Source organism: Lepidochelys kempii, chromosome 3 (assembly GCF_965140265.1).
Source record: "Lepidochelys kempii isolate rLepKem1 chromosome 3, rLepKem1.hap2, whole genome shotgun sequence".
NCBI lineage: Eukaryota > Metazoa > Chordata > Testudines > Cheloniidae > Lepidochelys > Lepidochelys kempii.
In genome coordinates, this window is record NC_133258.1 from 147,556,345 (window position 1) to 147,576,033 (window position 19,689).

The window sequence follows — 19,689 nt, forward strand, 5'->3', positions numbered from 1 at the left end:
TGGATCATGAATGCCCCTCTGTCTGTGCATGCATGGATTCCATCTCTGTTGGTAAAGGCTGTCTCTTGTCTTCCTAAGACTGGGCACAAAAGAAAGCTGACCTTAATGACTGTACTCGGATCACACAATAGTTTTGCTAAGGAGGGTGTCTGAGGGTTGGGAAGTTAGTTTGAGCACATTGGTCTGTAGGGAGAGGGTTTGGAGAGTGGAAAGTTACCAAGTGGCACAAAGAGACAGGTGACTAAGCAGCAGAGCTGAGCAAAAATTGTTTGTCAAATAGTTTATTTGTCAAAAAGTGCGAGTTTGTTCATCGTGAAATGTGAGTTCAGCAAATAATTTCAACCAAAACCAAAAAAATCAAAATGTTTCAGAAATATCAAAACCTTTAATTTTGACCCAACTCAAAGTTCTGCATTTCAACAAAGGCAAGGGAGGCTAGAGTCACAAAATGGCCTGGTGGGAGGAAGGAAAAAGTCTCCCTTATAACCTGTAGTCCAGTCATTAGGGCCCTCTCCTGAGTTGGGGAAAATCCTGGTTGAGTTTTGCTCTCTGCCTGCTGTGGCGAAGCGGTTTGAACTGAGTTCTTCCACATCACAGTAGTCCCTAGCCATCAGGCTACGGGACAGTCTGATGCAGCACTTTCTCCGTTTCTCCTTGTCATAGTTGGGGCTAGCCCCTTAACAGGGAGTGGACTCAGTCCCGCTGTGGCCAGTTAAGTACCTCCTAATAAGGTTAGTAGTGGGCACCTCTACCCTATATAAAGTCAGATAGTTCTTAGGAAGAAGGAAAGGAAGTACCAACAAGATGGGCCTTGAGGAAGATGGCAGGATGGTACCCGGGGGTGAGGAAGACAGGTAATTATGAGCTCTGGAAAGGAACCTGTGGCCAAGGAGAGCCCTAGGAAGTATCACTTGATAAAGGGAGACTGGATGTATGTTTTATTGATTTTTCTTATGACTGTACATATGGATGTCTTGGAGAGGAGTTTGAGGAAGGGCACATTTAAAGAGGATCGGTGATTTATTGATTTGGCTTGGGAGTGTACTTAAAACAGTCTATGAAAGAGGCACCCAGGCCTGGCAGAAGTCCCAAAGGGAATGTTACTTTGGCTGGACAGTTGGGCGTTTGGACTTTCCATTAATGTGGGAATAAGAAAGTTACATGTGTGCCAATAAACAAACCAAGCCCGGGAGTAACAGTGAAACTTGTGCAGTTCCTGCTCAGGGAGAGGGGGTAGAAATGAGGCAGATCTGGGGCACAGGCACACCCAGCTGCAAGGGGGTGCTACAAGATGACTGCCTCTGACATTCCTGCTGAAGTTATTTCATTTTTTTTCCAGAAACACTGGGACAGGGTCTCCCCAGTCCTAGGTGAGAGCGGTAACCACCACACTAGAGTAATTCCCATACTTTCCCTGGCCTGTTGTCTAATCACTGTCTTTCATGGTAGCAATATATAGTTAGGTGCTTGAATAGCTCTACCCACAGCTAAGGGGAGATTCTATGAAATATGGGTCCTCTGCTACAGAAAGCAACCTAGCCCAGCCTTCGGGGGAGGGGGAAAGCTGAGAGCCATCTACTCGCTGCCTTGGTACAGGTTGGAATAGCTTGGAGGCTGCTCTCATTTGCACTAGCTGGCTATGGCTGCCAGAAGACAAGCCAGTAGCTAGGGCTAGTTTGAGCTGCTCATCTGCACTCTGCCATAGCCCCTGCAGCAGAAGGCCTATGAGCTGAATACATCTGCTATAATGCACTGTAGAGACTCTTCTTCCCTCTCTTTCTCTCCCCACACCTCCCACCGCATAGGGGAATCCCCTGCAGGGGACTAATAGATGTTTTCTGCTCCCCTGGTGTTACCTGAGTGGTCCAAATGGAGTGGAGAAGGCCAGAGAATCTGCTTAAAAACACTTTTGGGAAACAGTATTTGAGCCTCAGACTAAGAGGTTGGACAGCTGAGGGCAAACAATTCATGGAGTGTGCTAGGGAGCAGGAAGCCCCTCCGCTACACCAGACATGAAAACCAATGTCCACAGCTAGGAGACAGGCAGAGTAAGTGATTTGCATTTACTGCCAAGAATCATAGAAACGCAGGACTGGAAGGGACCTTGATATGTCATTTAGTCCAGTCCCCTGCACAGAGGCAGTAATTATTCTCTCAACCATCCCTGACAGTGGTTTGTCTAACCTGTTCTTTAACACTTCCAGTGACTGGGATTCCACAACCTCCATAGGTAATTTGTTCCACTACTTAACTACCCTTACAGTAGAAAGTTTTTCCTAAAGTCTAACCTAAATCTCCCTTGCTGCAATTTAAGCCCCTTGCTTCTTATCCTGTCCTCAGTGGTTAAGGAGATCACTTTCCTTTATAACAACCTTTTCCATACCTGAAGGCTTATGTCCCTCCTCAGTCTACTACAGACTAAACAAACCCAACTTTTTTTTCAATCTTTCCTCATAAATCATTGTCTAGACCATCAATCACTTTTGTTGATCTCCTCTGGACTTTCTCCAGTTTGTCCACATTCCCAAAGTGTAATGCCCAGAACTGGATACAAGGCCTCAACTGGAGTATTATCAGTACTGAGTGGAAGCTTAAACACTCCTGTTAATACATCCCAGATTTTTTTTTTTTGCAACCGTGTTAAACGGATTCATTTAGTTTGATTTCCTATAATGCCCAGACCCTTTTCTGCAGTACTCCTTCCTAGGCTGTCCTTTCCCATTTTGTATTTGTGCAACTGATTAGTCCTTCCTAATTGTAGTACTCTGCATTTGTCCCTAATTCAGATTATTTCTCCTGTCAAGATCACTTTGAATGCTGATCTTGTCCTCTAAACTGCTTGCAACCCCTCCCAGTTTGGTATCATCAGAAAACTTCAAGTGTACTCTCCATGCCATTATCCAAATCATTTATGAAGATATTTAATAGAACGAGGTGCAGGACTGATCCTTGCAGGACCCCACTTGAGATGCCCCACCAGCTTGATTGTGAGCCACTGATAACGGAGTGTGGTTTTCTAGGCAATTGTGCACCATCCTACAGTAGGTTTATCTAGAAGAAGGTAAATAAGCACCTCTGCCAACTGCTATGAGCAGGCTCAAGTAATGCAGTTGCCAGTGGGATGGGTGGGGGAACCCCTGTCCCATGGAACAATAAAGCAGGGGAGGTATCAGAAGAGCAACAGCGCGATCATGGAGGTGGAGGGACTGAGTTCCATGACCAAGACTTGGTCAGTCTGGCTATGACATATAGCAACAAGAGGGGAAGCAGGGTGAGATAAGCCTGCACCTATTGGAAATGGAGAGGAATTGTTTGTGGGGAATGCTAAAGAGGAAGGGGGCTCAGTTAAGCAGTGCAATGTTCCAGCAGATTCTCAGGGCACCTTTGCTAATGTTGAAGGGCCTTTTGAGTTACTGAATAGTTGCTCAAGGGAAGCCCCCTCACAGGACTTTTAAAAATGCACCAGATAAAGGCCCAGGGAACAGGCTGCAATGCATAATCCTGTTCAGCTCTGGGAGGGGAGAGGGAAAGATTAGATGGGACCCAACAAAACTTTTCCTTCTCTCCCCTATATGAGCAGGTTCTAACATAAGGCATCACTCAGCACCAACATCCATTTAATTCCTCCCTCTTCAGAAGGGGAGCAGAGCACATAGGCTGCTAGTTACAAGACAAGCAAAAGGGTTAGGGTGGGAACAGCAGCTATAAAATCCCAGCTAAGTGTGCAGGAGGCTGAGAGGACAGCTCTGACCAGCACAGATGCAGGCTGGGAAGAGCTGAGTTCCTTTGAGACACAAGGGGGAGCCCTGCACTCAGCTCCCCGAAAGAGGTGCAGAGAAACCAAGTCCTGCTCTTTTGTCCTTTCCCCAGGTAACAGCAGGAGGTTATGACCTAATGGCCCCAGAAGAGGTGAGGGCAGCAAGTCAGAGTCCATGAGGCTACAGGGTCAATGCGATGGCTTTGGCTGTTGTGTTCAGGACAACAGAGGAAACAACGGGGATGTCTCTGGCGACTCTCTGAAAGGGGGGGACGTTGGGTCCTTCTAACGTGTCCAGGATACCTGTGGAGGAGGGTAAGAAGTGAGAGTTAGACACTAAGGGAAGAGTGTTTCTATTCCACTCTGGCCAGGCAGACAGGGCACATGCTCAGAGGTATTGCACATGTATGCTGGAGGCTGGGGTCTCAGGACAGGTAGCTTTAGGTTCATACAAGCAGTAATACTTCCAGAACGAGCCCTGTGTGCACGTGGCCAAACAGCTGCACTGAGAAGAGCCTGTCACCTCTGCAGTAGGGCAGGGTGGCTGTGTATCTGAAGAGTGGAATACAGAGCCCCTCACCCTGAGACTGTCAGCCATCATCCTCTCTGGGGGACCACTGCAGTGTCACATGCTCCCCTGAGATACTCCTAGGTACCCTCAGCTTGAGGGAGCCCTCTCTCCATTTGACTTCAGCACCTGTCCAGTTGTCCCTCAGGGCAGTCCCACAGATCTCCTGTTTTTCATCCTTAATTATGCATAAAATATTTACAGCGGGAGCTGCAGCTGGCAAGGGCTGTGAGACATTTGTCTCTCTCTGCAGTACAAATATGGACCTGGTGTGGCAGGGAATACAAGTACAGACTGAAGACCTGTGCCCCAGGCCCTGCCTGTAACCCCTTTAAAGCAAGTGATTTCTAGGGCAAGCCTTTGGAAAATGTTCTTCCCAGCAGAAGAGTCTCACACTGTGGACTTGGAGCCCTTGCTCCAGCAGAGAGAATGGATCCATGACAGGGCAGTGCTGACTTCCAAAAAACGTTAAGCCATTCTATAAATATCAAGGGTGGGGCCGCATCTGGAATACTGCATGTAGTTCTGGTCACCCTATCTCAAGGGATTTAGAGAAGGGTGGCAAGAATGATGAGGGACCTGGAAAAACTCATTTGAAAAGACTGGCATTGTTTACAGTCAGAGGAGATTATATATAATGGATGGTCTAAACAAGGGAATTCTCCCTGCCTCATAACACAAGAACAAGGGATGTTACATTCAAAGTAGATAAACATACTTTTTTCATACAAATGCATAATTAGACCTTGGAACTCCCTGCCAAGGGCAGCAAGTAAGACTAAGAATTTAGCAAGATTCAAAGAGGAACTGGACATTTATATGGATTACAAGAATATCCACAGTTAACACTTATGCTAACACTTTGGAAGGGCTATCAATTCTTGTGCTTCAAGGCTTATGCCAGGCTGTAGCTATTCGAATGAGACTGAACGCAGGCAGCAGATTATACCACATTAGACCTGCCTCTGAAGCATCTAGTACTGGCCACTGACAGACAGGATACTAGAGTAGATGGATCTCACATCTGATCACATATGGCAATTCCTGTGTTACCTGACCCAGAACTGTGCTACAGCTTGGGAAGAACAGAAACCAGGGCCCCAGGATGCCCAGTCAATAACCCCAAGCCTAAACAGGTGTTGCCTTCTCTTACCTTCCACCACCTTGTGATAGGCAAAGTGCAGATAGAGGAGGAAAAGCATGTGCAGAGCAGCCAGGATTCCACACAGGATGAGCCGCTGGGTATGTCCTACTGTGCGTGACACCAGCACAGCAACCTAGGAAAGAGACCCGGGTTAGACAGACAAGGCCCCGCCTCTGACTTCAGAATCTTGAGCAGGAGATGCACATGGGAGATGGGCCAAGCTGCAAGAGCTTGCTGATCCCTCACCCCCTCTTCAGGCAGATTCCTGCTGCAATCAGGTCTCCAATATCCCTAGACAGAGCTCTTGGGTCTAGCCAGAGGAAGTTGGTAAGGGTTAGAAGGTACCATGTTCAGTGAGCAGTCACCTCTTGTCAGTGCTAATGGATACTGGGAACTCTTTGTGGGAATGGGTATGGACCTCCAGGACTCCCCATCATGCTGCCCACTACAAGGGGAGTCAGGCTGCTTCCCATGACATCCCACTCAGTTGTGATGGGAATTACTGCCAGTCCTGCAGAGCAGAAAGCACATCACACTGCTGTCTCCTCTAGTTCACCTGCAGTGGGGCTCCCCCTAGCCTAGCAAGATCCAGACTTTAGCCACTAACCTCAGGTGAGGGAGGAGTGACATCAAAGGTGTATCTCTGCAAAATTACAGCTGACAAGCCTGCTTAGCAGAGAGCCCCTGCTGGGCTGCCCATCCCTTACCATTCGTAGTGTGGAGAGGCCGCCAATCACCAGCCAGAAGATATAGAAGAGGGAGTGGAAGTGGATGTTATAGGTAACAAAGAGGGTGATGCAGTGTCCAAAGAGACCATAGCCCTGAAAGGAACAGAAAATGTATGGTAAGAGTGGCAGCCCCACATGGAGGCACATAATGTGCACTGGACATGAAAAGTAGCAGCTTACTCTGAGCACACCAAAGCTTCACTAGGTGCATGTACGCCAGAGAGGTGCAGCAGCCAACTATCACACAACCAGCTGTGGCTACTGTGATGGCTGGAGGTATGGCTTCCTGCCCCAGAATGCCAGGGCCTGCTGGAGGTGGGTCTGGCAGTAGGCCCTACTGTGGACTTAGATACCACAGGGCCTGGCTGTGGCAGATGAAGGAAACTAACTTATGTCTAGAGGCAAATGGGAATCTCCCAGTTTCACAGCTGGGCATTGAAATCAGGGAAAGAAACAAGCTGTTAGTCTGGAGCAACTGCCCCCTCCCCTTGTCCCAGGAGAGGGGTCCCCAGCAGGGATAACAGCTTGGGACTTAAAGTAAATTCCTGCCTTGCCCCAAGGGATTGTTCATATGTATACAGTACAGCCACAAATAGAAACCATCAGTTTACCATGATGCAAGGGCTACATTCCCATCCTCCATCCCCTGGTGGAGCTCTGTGCAGCTACCCTGCACTCTGGGAACCCCGCTCTGAACATACCAGCAGTGACAGCATCTGCACCATGGTGATCTGGGCATTGCACAGGTATGCCAGGAAATAGATGAAGGAGGAGACGCCCAGCCAGTAACCGAAGCATGTGCCAATTGCTGTGCCCATCAGTGTGCCTTCCCTCTGCAGAGAGAGCAAGAAGGTGAAGAGGATGGCAGATAAGACACCACACACAGAACAGTTACCAACCAACCACTACCCACCATCAGCAGATTTCCCCTTGCCTTTGGTAGATGTTTACCTAATGCCTGGCTAGCAGCATCCAGGGGGGATGGACCAGTGAATCAGTGCTAATTGTATAGTGCAGGAGTCTTGCAGAAGTGATCTCAAGTTGGTAATTCTGTCACACATGAGTGTGTCTGACATCACCATAAAAAAGCCCCCATATCCAACATCTAACGTTTTACCAGTACATTTAACTGAAAAGCTGCATAACAGCAATTGAGACTTCAGACCTTACTAATAAATCATAGAATCATAGAATATCAGGGTTGGAAGAGACCTCAGGAGGTCATCTAGTCCAACCCCCTGCTCAAAGCAGGACCAATCCCCAATTTTTGGCCCAGATCCCTAAATGGCCCCCTCAAGGATTGAACTCACAACCCTGGGTTTAGCAGGCCAATGCTCAAACCACTGAGCTATCCCTCCCCCCAAATACATGTATCGTATCAACATAAAACATACATAACTCAGTTTACAGTTTGGTGTATAAAAGCTAAGTAGCAAGGCACATCCAAAGCACACATATGCTTAGTCAAAAATCCCACTGGCAGCACAAGTAAGATACTGTTTTTACAACATTAATAATCTCTACAAATGTCAAATTAGGGCAACGCTCACTGGTATTCTCCAGCTATGTTTATTGGGCTGCTCCATAAACCCAATTTAACTGGCTGATCAGTTAATGGCAATGGTTTTCCACCAGCCCCAACTTATCCTGACAGCCCCCACACGCATCCCAGCAGCCCTGACCATACATCCCACTCCTAGCAGTGCCCAACACCTCAGCCCCACTGGTCACAGCCCCCACTCATCTCAATATCCTGGCCCCCCAACTCCACCAGTCCCAATCCCACGAAATCCCCACTCACAACTCACCCCGGGACCTTTCTGGGCACTCACTGGGCACAGCACTCCGCTCCTCTCCCAGGCTAGGGTGGCTCCTCTCGCTCCTGACCATCCTGTCCTGGATTTCAGGTGCCGGAGCACCTCTCTGGACTGCTTAAGCAGCACTACACCCCTGCACTGGTCCATCCACTGCAGTAGGCTCTTTCCGAGCTTCCCAGACAGCAGAGCATTGGATTCTTCTGACCCTGCCAGCCCCAGAACAATAGGCCCTACCACACACCAAGGTCCCCTTCACCAACGCATTTCTAAGTCACTCTCAAAACAGAAGCACCCTGTGTAACCAACAGCAGCTCAAAGCCTGGTGCAAACCCTGGCTTGAAACTGAAATGTTCCCTTACAATGATGGTGTCTGAGGTCTTCATCCCATGCAACAGGATGGCCACCAACGTGAAGACCAGCATGAGGGGGCCGTAGAGCTCACCTGCAATCTTCTACAAGGGGAGACAGAGAAGGGAGGGGTTTAGTTAGTGCTGCAGGAAGCCAGACCACCTCCAGGCTATATGGGAAGTGTCCTAGTCCTAGCTCATACTCTGGTCACTTACTGACCTGAGCAATTACAGCAAAGGCTGGTGATAGGAACCAAAAAGAACCAATCATACAAGTAAGGGTTAAGGAGGAAGCTTAACTGAGATACTGACTGAGGAGTCAGATCAGGAGCTAGGGTCCTACTGCATGGGAGTAGGGGGATGTGGTTTAATGGGAATTAACCAGGAAATCTGGTTGAGGGACCATACAAGAACTTCTGTCCCACACAATCCATACGCAATCACCCTTACACATGCATGGCAAAGTGCTTTAACAAATTCATCCATAGAGCCCTATTTTGGAGGGGGTGGGGGGAGAAGGGAGGCAAAACACAAGGCCACAAAAGGCGTCTGTGTCAGAGCCCAGAGTTCCCTGCTCTCAGGCCATAGTCAACTCCAGTACAATTAGTGAGAGAGCGAACAAAAGCTGTCTGTAGCACTGTGTCAGCAGCACTTTGCTGACAGGCTTATTACTTAGCAAACTGACAGCTTTGGAGAGCACTGGACTTGGGGGTGGAAGTGAGTAGGTGCTGTACGATTGTGCCAGCTCTGAGAGAGACATAAAGGGCAGCACTGCCTTAAGAGGGCCGGACTTATGGTCTCCTTGCTGTCGGTCACAACTGCTGAAACCCCCTCAGGCAAAGGTGTGCAGAGTACTGATAGGCATTTCTAACACACTCATCTCCCAAACATCTGATTAAGCGCTCCAATGCCTCTGAAGCCCATTCACTCAGGATACAGAGCCTGGTTCATCACAAGGGAACTCACCTGGGGAAAATTAATCATCTTCATGGGGATCATGGACTCCAGCAATCTGCACCGCACAAAAGCGCGGGAGGATGTCAAGAGCAAGGAAGACAATTAAAAAATTAACAAGAAACCTGAGAAGTGAGAGATGCTGTATTCTATTCCCTGATCTCCTGAGCCAGTGTAACCCTGTGACCTGGGGCCATATTGGAACCAGTGCTCTAGTGATGTAAGGCTCCATCTCTCTTTCCCTCTGACCCCCAACAGAGCCAGTCAATCCCAATAGCAACCAGGGACCAGACTGGAAACAGTGCCCTAGAAGGAAAGGATCTGTATTGCAATCCTAGCCCTCTGTGCACAAGCAGATTTCTGAAAAAACTCTTCCCTGGTGTCCTGAGGGCAGGGTGGCACCATGGGAAAGTGTAGAGAGGCTATCATAGAGGAGACAGCCAAAGCTTTGCACCTGTGGAAACAAACGTTGTGTGGGACAGATGGAGGTTTAGTAGACCTCTGTGCTTTCCCCACACAGGATGAGAGATTAGCAACAATGAAAAGCTAAAGGAGCTGCTGGGCTCAGCTCCACAAACTCTATGTCTTGAACACAGAATGCACCAACAGGCTTCAAATGAAACAACATCCAACTCAGTTAGGGGATGTATTGATGTAACTCTTTAGGGATAAAGAGGGATAAGTACTTTGAGTATCCTGGAGCACTTTCCCCCCCAAAAGCTTTCTCCATAAAAAGCCCATAAGCAGAAGTGGACTAATTAGGAGCAATCCAGGCCTTCATTATACAAGAAATAGCGTGGAAGATGCTCCTCATTTTATGGCATGGCTCTTCTGCCCTATTCAGGTGGCACCTCTACTATGTGTCCCTGGTCCATTATCATGGGGCAGCCCTTCTAAAGCACCTGGTGTATGGGCCACAGCAGTGCATACAGCTGCTCAAAAGCAGGTGAGAAGCCTGCATGACCTGAATCATTTGCCCCTCTGCCCAGTTTGCTCACCTGTTCCGAACTTGGATAGGCTCCACATCAAAGTAGGGTCTGAGAATATCTATGTTGGCATAGAGACTGAAGGCCTTCGAGGCTTGTCTCTTACCTGCCTGCCACATCTGCGGAGAGAAATGGGCAACTGTAGCAGACTGAACACTCCTTCTGCAATGCTGCTCTGAGCAGATTCCCCTAGAACCAAAGCACCAGGTGGCTAAATAACCAGGAGGAAACAGAAACATCTTCAGAGAGATCAGCATCCCACCCAAAGCCTGGGAGGAAGCAGGACAAAGGACATCAGGGCCACAATGGGACTCAGGTTGGAGCACTGGGAAACCCTCAAGGAGATGGGGAATAGAGGCCAGGAGAGAACAGGGTCAATTGGGAAAGGGCTACCTGGCCCTGAGATGGGATCTGGCGCCCACCACAGTCAGAGCCAGTGCATGAAGGTAACATAGCCAGGGCCCCATCCTTGCAGCACTCTGCTCACCTGGTCAGCTACTTGTCGGCCCAGCTGTCCCTTAAAACCTTTCATACCCAGAAACTCTCCATCCTCCTCGTCTGCCGCAGCAGCTTCGGCATCCACGTCCTCCTCCTCCTCCTCCTTCATGCGTTGGTGCATCTCGCCCATGTCCTCGAAGCTGGAGCCAGACGTGTCGTCCATGTTCTCCATGTCGATCACGGCGGAGCCTCCCCCCTGCGCCCAGGGCAGACGGACAGTGAGCCAGGCTCAGCAGAGCCGAGGCTCGGGCCAGGGGAGACCGCGCCCCAGCGCTACGGTCCCGCAGCCAGAGCAGGTGCCGCCGCCGCCGCCGCCCGAGGGGCAGCGCAAGGGGGGGCCCCCGCAGGGCTGACCGCTTCGGGGCTGCACAGGCCGGCCAGGCCGCCTCCCCCCGCCACTAGCCCTGGGCGCCCCGCAGCGGCTCCCCCACGCCGGCCCCCGCGGCCCGTACCTGCAGCGTGTCCTCGAAGCCGCCCCACTCCGCGCCGGCCCCGCTCCTCCCGCCGCCGCCGCCGCCTGCCCCCGCTGGCCCCGACATCATCCCCCTTGGCTAGGGGGACAGGAGCCCCCGGCCGCGCCGCAGGGGCTCGGGGAAGCCGCGTCTCAACCACGGAGGACCCGGAGGTGACGGACACGGACGTCAGCCGCTCGGGCCGAGGACGTGGAAGCGCCTTTACTCTCGCGACTTTTCGTAATAGCGGCCTGGCCGCGACGCCATTTTGGTTGTGGCAGAAAAAGCGAGCGTGAAGAAGGGCACCTCTGGGAGAAGGGTCGGCGCTGTGCCCTACTATCCGGACAGCGCGCACCCAGCCCAGCTGCTAACGCCGACAACTACACGGGAGTAGCAGCGGCTGTTTCCTATGACAGCGCCACGCCCAATATGGTGAAGACCAAGCCGGTGCCCTACGCCAGCGCCGTCGAAAAGGCAGGGGCCGTATCACGTGACGGAGAGGCGGGGACGTGCTCAAGCGCCTGCGCAGTGGCGAGCACCCTTGTCGCTGCGTCGCGTGCCCGGGGCTGCGAGCGGGGCATGGCGGCGCGCGGCGGCGTGGAGGAGATGCGGAGCCGTGTGGTACTTGGGGAGTTCGGGGTCCGCAACGTGAGTGACTTGCGGGGGGGGACGTCACTCCCGGGCGTGGGGCAAGGGGCGGGGCCTAGCGCGCAGGCGGGGGGCGGGCACGAGGGGTCCTGGGTCCGGTAGCGGCCCCGCCCAGCACCGAGCTCTCTGCTTCGCTTCAGGTGCACACCACGGACTTCCCCGGCAACTACCCCGGGTACGACGACGCTTGGGACCAGGCCGAGTTCGAGAAGGTGAGAAGCCGCTGGGGCCCCGAGTGGGGGAGGGGTGGTGGTGAAGGGAGCGGGGGGGGCGGGGCGGGGCCCTGAGAGCAGAGCGGGGGAGGGGGATTGGGGTCTCCCGTGGCTGGTCTCTGCAGCCCTGTGGCAGGTGGCCCCGGGCCTGGCTAAGGGACAGGCCCTAGGCTGCCCGGTCACCTGGCGGCAGCTAGCACAGCCCAGCCGCACCTCACCCCCCCCCCCTTCCGGGAACTGGGGACCCCCAGTGACTCTGCTCCCTTGCCTCTGCCCTGCAGAATTTCCGGGTGGACGTGATCCGCATGGACGAGAGCACGCTGGAGTTCGACATGGTGGGGATCGACGCAGCCATCGCCAATGCCTTCCGGCGTATCCTGCTCGCTGAGGTACCCAGCAGGGGCTTCTGGACCTTCACGCCAGGGCTGTCTGACCCAGCTGCTGGTCCCATGAAATCCTGTCATAGCTATTTCTCACTGCTAGTCCTGGCTAAAGTTGAGCTGCTTTGGGATGGACAAAAATTTATCCCAATCTTCTCGTTCTTTGCCCAGAACCTGCATTGTGTTGACTGGTAAAGAAGTCTCCAGGGAGGCCGGCTGGGGCTCTAGCTCCTAGGAGTGTCGGGAAGTGAGACCCAACTTTTGGGAAAGGCGAGATTATGACTGAGGGGTGTAGAGAAGACAGAAGCCCCAAACTCAGTGGGGTGCAGAATAGGCTTGAAGTGCAGTGAGAATATTCCATGGGCTGCCGAGCTCACAATGCATAGTCTCTGCCCCTGAGAGAGGCAAATAGTCCCTCTGTAAGCTAGGAGAGCTTAGAGGGCATATAAGAGACCATCAGCAAAAGCTGTTGCATTTCTGGGATAAATGTAGTCCAGCTGCTAGTAGCTGTTAAACAGTGTCACCCCCCCACCCCGATCCTATGCTCAGATCTGTCCCCCCAGCATAGGGCCAAGTTCTACAACTGCTCATATGGGGTAATGCAAATCCTATTAAAATCAATGGTAACACTCAAGTGAGGAGCAGAGAGAAGATACAGGATCCTCATCTAGATCCCTCCTTTGGTAATGGTGTCGGTGAAGAGCAAGAGTTAATCAAACCCCAAAGAGGGTGGGGGTGGAGTAAGAGAACTTCTGGCTGGGTGTTAGGGAATGGTGCTTAGCAAATAGTGCATGGCTGGGGTACTGCCTGCCTGATTTGCTCTGTCTCCTTCTCCCTCAGGTGCCGACGATGGCTGTAGAGAAGGTCTTTGTGTACAACAACACGTCCATTGTGCAGGATGAGATCCTGGCCCATCGCTTGGGCCTCGTTCCCATCCGAGCTGACCCACGCCTCTTTGAATATAAGAATCAAGGTGAGAGTCTGTGCAGGGGATCCTATGATAAATGGAAATATTGGAGGCTGCTCTGAAGTGAAACCAGTGCCAGATGGATTGAGTAAATCTGCTGTTCCAGGAGGGAGTGGGAATCTCGTCAATGGGGAGATGGCCCAGGCAGGACTTATTCTGCTTTCCGTATCCCTTTTTAGGTGATGAGGAAGGCACAGAAATTGACACGCTGCAGTTCCAGCTGAAAATCAAATGCAGCCGGAACCCTTGTGCGGTCAAGGAGTCATCTGACCCCAATGAGCTCTACATTAATCACAGAGGTAAAACTATGCTCCTCTGGAAGTAAACTCTCCCCTTTCCCAAGAGGATAGGGGCTTTGTTGACCCCAGTGAGCTCTACCTCAACCAGAAAGAGAACTCCTCTCTTCCCCTCCCGCTGGCATGAAGAAAACTGATCCCTTCCCTCTATGAAACTTGCTTTTTGCAAGGTCCAATCCTCATGGTTGTATTTTCCCTGCCCTGCTGGGATCAGCAGCCTCTTGTATAAGTGTTGTCTCATCTCTCTAAGTGCTGAGGCAGCTTGGCCTGATACCTGTCGTACGTCTCTCCACAGTGTACAGCAAACACATCACGTGGGTGCCCCTGGGAAATCAAGCAGACCTGTTCCCAGATGCAGATTTGCGGCCTGTTCATGATGACATCCTTATTGCCCAGTTGCGGCCTGGCCAGGAAATTGATGTGCTCATGCACTGTGTCAAAGGCATAGGTCAGTCAAGGGTGCTCAGTGGGGCAGCGAGATGAAAAGCGTGGGTCCTTCAGGTGGGGTATGGTGTGTGTAGTGGGCATGAGGTCATAGGGATTTTTCCCTGATCTGTGGGGCCTTGAGTGTGGCTTGGCTCTCAGCTTTTTTGTCTTAAATTTCAGGCATTAAGGAGCAGTTCAGAGCTTAACCTTCTCTAATGAGGGATTAGTGGGCACTCTGAATGGAGGTGGGTTCTGTGTATCCTTAATGAAGCCCAAGGCGGACCTAGGATGAGCACCACATCATCCAGAAACTAAACTGGGCGTCCATCCTGGCCACACAAAGCAGCAATGTCAGACTGGGTTGTGATGTCTTGTTACTTCTGACAGTACCATTCTGAAGGGCCTGCTTGGGGTAAATTGAGCTAGGAAGAGCCATGGTAATGGCAGCCCTGGGGGATCTTGCTCTCTCTGAGTTGCTGCAATGTGCTCCTGCCTTCTTATCTCTTTTCCCTCAGGTAAAGACCATGCCAAGTTTTCTCCAGTGGCCACAGCTAGTTACCGGCTGCTGCCTGACATCACTCTGCTGCAGCCCATTGAGGGGGAGGCAGCTGAGACGCTGAAAAAGTGCTTCTCCCCTGGAGTTATTGAGATTCAGAACATCAAAGGTACCTTCCACCTCTACCCCAGGGACTCTGCATTTGCAGAGATGAGACTGAGTACAGTCTAGAGCCAGGCATTGTACAAACAGAGCCTGCTTCCCCAGTGGCCCTCAATCCGGAATCTCGATTCTGGGTTTGGGCTCTACAAATGAATGGGTTTGTCATGTGTAAAAAGGTGATGAGGTTGAGGCTGTTCTCTCCTTGAGATGTCAGGCTAGGATATGCCTGTCCATTTAGCTCTTCTATTGCTCTTTACAGCTGCAGGTGCTGCTCAGTTGTCCGTAAGGCTTTGTTCTAACTGTGGGCTGTGAGTTTGCCATTCCCAGCAGTCTTGAGGCCTCAGGTGGAACTGTGCCTAATGTTGGACAGGATGCACATTATCTTTTTGAGCTGGAGCTACCTATTCGGGCTTATGCCTTGCTGAAGTTTGTTTTGGAAGTAAGGCAGTTTTTTGTGTAGGACTTCAATGCCTTTTCCTGGTGGGGAGAATTGCATATTTTGGGTGCAGTGCTGGCAGGAAACAGATCGCTGGTCCACTAGTATGGAGAGGGGGTATGTATTTGTCCCTATCTCCTGCAGGGAAGAAGGTGGCAAGAGTGGCCAATGCTCGGATGGACACGTTTAGCCGGGAGATCTTTCGGCATGATGATCTGAAAAACCTTGTGCGCCTGGCACGAGTGCGAGATCACTACATCTGTAAGTAATCCTCTTCTTCTGCTGGATGCTTCAGCCCATTTCTTGGCTTCTCACCCTTCAGAAACTTGTCATCACGCTATTTTAAGCCTCTTCATTGTCTGCAGAAAATCCACCCTTTCATACATTCATGTTACAGTGGGTGCCCCTGGGGGGCTTGGCTTTGGGGCAGGAGACATTCACATTTCCTTCTCCCTGTACGAAGCAAACCCTGCAGTGTCTGAACTGTTGCCCACATTGGCTTAACTTGTCACTGTATGCAGGTCACTCTCTGCTTGTAGCCACAGGTAGGCAGAGTGGCAGGGAGCATAGAATCATAGAAGGGGAATGGACCTTGAGAAGTGATCAAGTCCAGCCCTTTACGCTGAGGCAGGACTAAAGAAAGCTAGACCATCCCTGGCAGTGTTTGTTCATCCTGTTCTTAATTTCCAACGATGGGGATTCCACAGCCTCCCTTGGAAGCTTATTCCAGAGCTTAAGTACACTTATTAGGAGAAACTTTCTAACTATATCTAACCTAAATCTCTTGCTGCAAATTAAGCCCATTACTTCTTGTCCTACCTTCAGTGGATGTGGAGAACTGATCCTTGTTTTTATAACAGCACTTAACATCTCTGAGGACTGTTGTCAGGGTCCGTCCTCCTTTGTCCCCCCCCTCCCCCCCCAAGTCGTCTTTTCTTAAGACTAAACAAGACCAGTTTTAACCTTTTCTCATGGGTCAATGTTTTCTGAACCTCTTAATTTTGTAGCTCTCCTCTGGACTCTCCATTTTCTCCACATCTTTCGTGAAGTGTGGAGCCTGAAATCAGACACCGTACTCCAACCGAGGCCTCACAGTTACCTCCTCTCTTGGGCTATTCCTGCTAATACACCCCAGAATATTAGCCCTGTTCACAAGTTGTGAATTTGTGATCCACTTTAACCCCTCATCCTTTTCAGTGGTACTACCACCTAGCCAGTTATTCCCCATTTTGTAGTTGTGCAGTTGATCTTTTCCTTCTTAAGTGTAGTATTTTGCACTTATCTTGATTGAATTTCAATCCTGTCCTCCAAAGTGCTTAAAGCTCCTCCCCCGGTGTCATCTGCAAATTTTCTAAACATACTCTCCATTCCATTATCCAAGTTGTTAATTAACATGGAGGATCTGATGTTGGGTAGTAGCTGGGCTGACCCTTGTCTGTTTCCCTAGTCTCAGTGGAGTCTACAGGTGTCCTGCCCCCAGATGTGCTGGTGAGCGAAGCCATCAAAGTGCTGATAGGGAAATGTCGACGGTTCCTGGATGAGCTGGACTCCAACCACATGGACTGAGCAGTTTAGGGCCTCATGTTTGAGAAGCAGAGACTGATTCTGTTGGCCTGGGCTCTTCATCTGCAGGGATTGTTTCCAGCCCACAAGCCTATGTAAACAGGAAGGGTACCTTCTGTGTTACCAAGCAATGGAACCATCCATCACCTATCCCCCATACTGTATGTAAGCAAGCAGGTGGACACACTAGAAATGAAGGTGTGCTGTTAACAGTTTCAGGTTAACTTCCAGCTGTGTATATGCACTAGCAGGAGCCTAGGAAAGTCTTACGACTCTTTCTAATGGTGTGCAGCACCTGCAGAGGATGGCCAGTAAGGCACAACAGAGGCTTGGACTGGCCACTGGGCTTTACTAAAGGCCCTAGATCTTCTAACTGAAGCCTTGCTAAGGAGAAGACCCAGCTTCAGCCAAAGGCAGATTGTGTGGAATTGTTAATAAAGTAGAGGCTGTTTTAACTGTCAGACTTCATTAAATAAATTGAGCTTGGGGGTGGCTTGATTTCCGAGGGGGGTCAGTGGAAAGAGTCACCACTTATTGCACTTAATTCATTAACAATAACAATGCTAGTGCTGCAGCACTTGAGCTGGTGCGTCGAGAGCTGGGCTCTAGTGTAGAGGCTAAAATGCCACTTTCCCTTTTTTCCCTTCAGGGTTAGCAATTGCTGTATGTGCTAAAATGGGTATTTGATCATCCAAGGGAAGAGAGATGCTAAGACCATCTCTGTTAAGAGGGGGGTCTGCTCTGTGAAAGTTAAAGCATTACTGCTCATACAGGAGCACGTGCTCTTAGTCAAGCAGTGCAAATCATGGAGAATAAAATTGGATTTTCAATGTTCTTAGTCAGCTCTAGGCCTAAGATAAGCCTAGCCGCAGAAAGTTTTAGAAGAGGATGCTAGCTTGTTCATATGGAGCCCCACCTTGCTAAATATAGGCATGTGATCTGTATGACTGCAGATTTCATCACAACTAATGAAACTAGTAAGAGGGAAAGTATAATATTCAAGTTAAGGATCACAGTGGAGAGGGAGTTCTGGCCTGGCTCTGAGCCTATTCACTGTACACAAGCAGTTTGCTTCTTAGGTTGCAACTAAGTATTATTGATCTTTATTTATGGGCTCCTGTAGGTGACCAAAAATAAAGGAATATCTGTATCCTGCCCTAAAAATAAGGCTGCCCAATTTTTCCCACCTCGGGGGAAAAAAAACTTTAGGGGATTAAAATGAGATTTCACTTAACTTTAGAAACAGTAACATGCTATCACAGTAGGAGCTCAATACAGGGCATCTGGTGACTGCTGGAGCCCTGTATTTCCATTTAAAAAAAAAGGCTTTTGCCCTCTTCCTTACAGAGACAGACTCCAAAATGTAACCCTGTTGTTTAGCAAAATAATTATCTGTGGAAAGAACTTTTTTACCAATAGTGAAGTCAACCAGGCCAGCAGTTTGCATGCTAAAAAGTGACCCTTTAGCTCTTAGAAGGGAACAAGGGTGGGAGAGAGAGCTCCCCTCTCCCATATGCCTCTGTTCTCCAATCCCAGATTAAGAGTGTTAAACTGAGGAAAATCTGAGGCAAAGTATAAAAGCTGGAAGAAAGACTGGGTCCATGTATGTATTTAAGCATTTTACCAAATCTTGAAAGGTAAGTTAGGGAGCATCTCTCAAAATAAGATACTGACTTAAATAATCATCACACCCTTCATTCTGCCCCTCAGAGTAAATGAATTGACATCTGTCTAATCCCACAGCTGCACTTAATAAAACTAGTACAAAAGCCAAATGTTTGCAAGATTCATTCATTCCTGGGTCTACTTTCATATCACTTAAACCAACATCTTATGGGAACAGCCCACTTCATATTTGCCACTTTAATGATTAACATCCAGATACAGGCTATGAGTTTTTTCTTTTAATTTTGGAGTTAAAAAAGAGGGAATTCCTACTGTGTAACTAAGTAACAGCAGTGGTAGATGATATGTCCCCTCTCTAATCAGTCTTATTTTCACTTCCAATTTTAATAGACTTTTAAGGCCAGAAGGAACCACTGTGATCATATAATCTGACCTCATGCAGGTCACAGCCTAGACAAGTGGTTTTCAAACTTTTTTTCTGGGGACCCAGTTGAGGAAAATTGTTGATGCTCGTGACCCAACAGTGCTGGGGATGAGGGGTTTGTGGTGTGGGAGGGGCTCAGGGCTGGGTCAGTAGGTTGGGGTGTGGGAGTGAGAGCTGCAGGCTGGGAATGAAAGGTTCAGGGTGCAGGAGGGGGGTTTAGGCTGGGGTGTGACTGAGAGGTTTGGGGTGCAGGAAGAGGTTCCAGGTGGTGGGGGGGGAGGGGTGTGCTCAGGGCTGGGGATTGGGGCCTGGACTTAAACCTCCGGTGGCTCCCGGTTGGCGGTGCAGCCGGGGTGAAGAGACACCTGAAGGGGCCAGCAGCAGGTCTGGCTCCTAGGTGGAGGTGTACAAGGAGCTCCACACAACTCTGGCTTGCAGGCACCACCCTGCTCCCAGTGGCACAGATCCCCATGGCCCTGCGGCGGGGCGCAGCGCAGTGTCGGAGAAGGTAGGCACTAGCCTGCCTTAGCGGGGGAGCACCGCTGACAGGACTTCTAACATCCTGGGAAGCGGTGTGGACCAGAGCAATCCAGTGCCTGACATGCTGCGACTCAAACTTTGGAAATTAGCTTCCATAGCTCAGTATCAGGAGTCACTTCCAAAGGACAAATGAACCACCCCAGGCACTGCTTTGTTTCAGGACGGTGATACATTCTTGTATGCCAACGGAGGCAGAGTTAGGTTGCAGTGGTTACATGAATGAGAGATAGTATTTTGTTTAGGTGCAACTGTAGTTGTTTTT

At 50.1% G+C, this 19,689-nt stretch overlaps 2 protein-coding genes across 3 annotated transcripts; one reads left to right on the forward strand and one right to left on the reverse strand.

Moving 5' to 3' along the window:
• Positions 1-365: 365 nt before the first annotated feature.
• YIPF3 (Yip1 domain family member 3) lies at positions 366-11,689 on the reverse strand. Its single transcript, XM_073338465.1, has 9 exons — positions 11,252-11,689; positions 10,789-10,995; positions 10,314-10,420; positions 9,328-9,373; positions 8,374-8,466; positions 6,899-7,030; positions 6,177-6,290; positions 5,479-5,602; positions 366-4,060 (listed from the first exon to the last, which is right to left on the reverse strand). Exons 1-9 carry the CDS (start codon positions 11,339-11,341, stop codon positions 3,939-3,941), a joined length of 1,035 nt encoding a protein of 344 aa, XP_073194566.1. The 5' UTR covers positions 11,342-11,689; the 3' UTR covers positions 366-3,938.
• POLR1C (RNA polymerase I and III subunit C) lies at positions 11,633-18,612 on the forward strand. Of its 2 annotated transcripts, XM_073338463.1 has the most exons (9): positions 11,637-11,899; positions 12,040-12,111; positions 12,393-12,500; positions 13,332-13,464; positions 13,638-13,757; positions 14,050-14,202; positions 14,696-14,845; positions 15,419-15,535; positions 16,722-18,612. In XM_073338463.1, exons 1-9 carry the CDS (start codon positions 11,681-11,683, stop codon positions 16,838-16,840), a joined length of 1,191 nt encoding a protein of 396 aa, XP_073194564.1. In that variant the 5' UTR covers positions 11,637-11,680; the 3' UTR covers positions 16,841-18,612. The 2 variants fall into 2 exon arrangements, with proteins under 2 accessions (XP_073194565.1, XP_073194564.1); XM_073338464.1 differs by lacking the exon at positions 12,040-12,111 and having other exon boundaries at positions 11,633-11,899.
• The last annotated feature ends 1,077 nt before the right edge of the window (positions 18,613-19,689 follow it).

Bases quoted from the DNA above. Each gene is read 5' to 3' on its own strand.
- YIPF3 (XM_073338465.1), bottom strand. From the start codon at position 11,341: ATGATGTCGGGGCCAGCGGGGGCAGGCGGCGGCGGCGGCGGGAGGAGC. The intron at 10,421-10,788 runs GTGAGCAGAGTG...TTCTCTCCGCAG, and splicing joins GCCGACAAGTAGCTGACCAG to ATGTGGCAGGCAGGTAAGAG. The intron at 5,603-6,176 runs GTAAGGGATGGG...TCTCTTTCCTAG, and splicing joins GCCTCTCCACACTACGAATG to GTTGCTGTGCTGGTGTCACG.
- POLR1C (XM_073338463.1), top strand. From the start codon at position 11,681: ATGGTGAAGACCAAGCCGGTGCCCTACGCCAGCGCCGTCGAAAAGGCA. The intron at 13,465-13,637 runs GTGAGAGTCTGT...ATCCCTTTTTAG, and splicing joins CTTTGAATATAAGAATCAAG to GTGATGAGGAAGGCACAGAA. The intron at 14,203-14,695 runs GTCAGTCAAGGG...CTTTTCCCTCAG, and splicing joins GCACTGTGTCAAAGGCATAG to GTAAAGACCATGCCAAGTTT.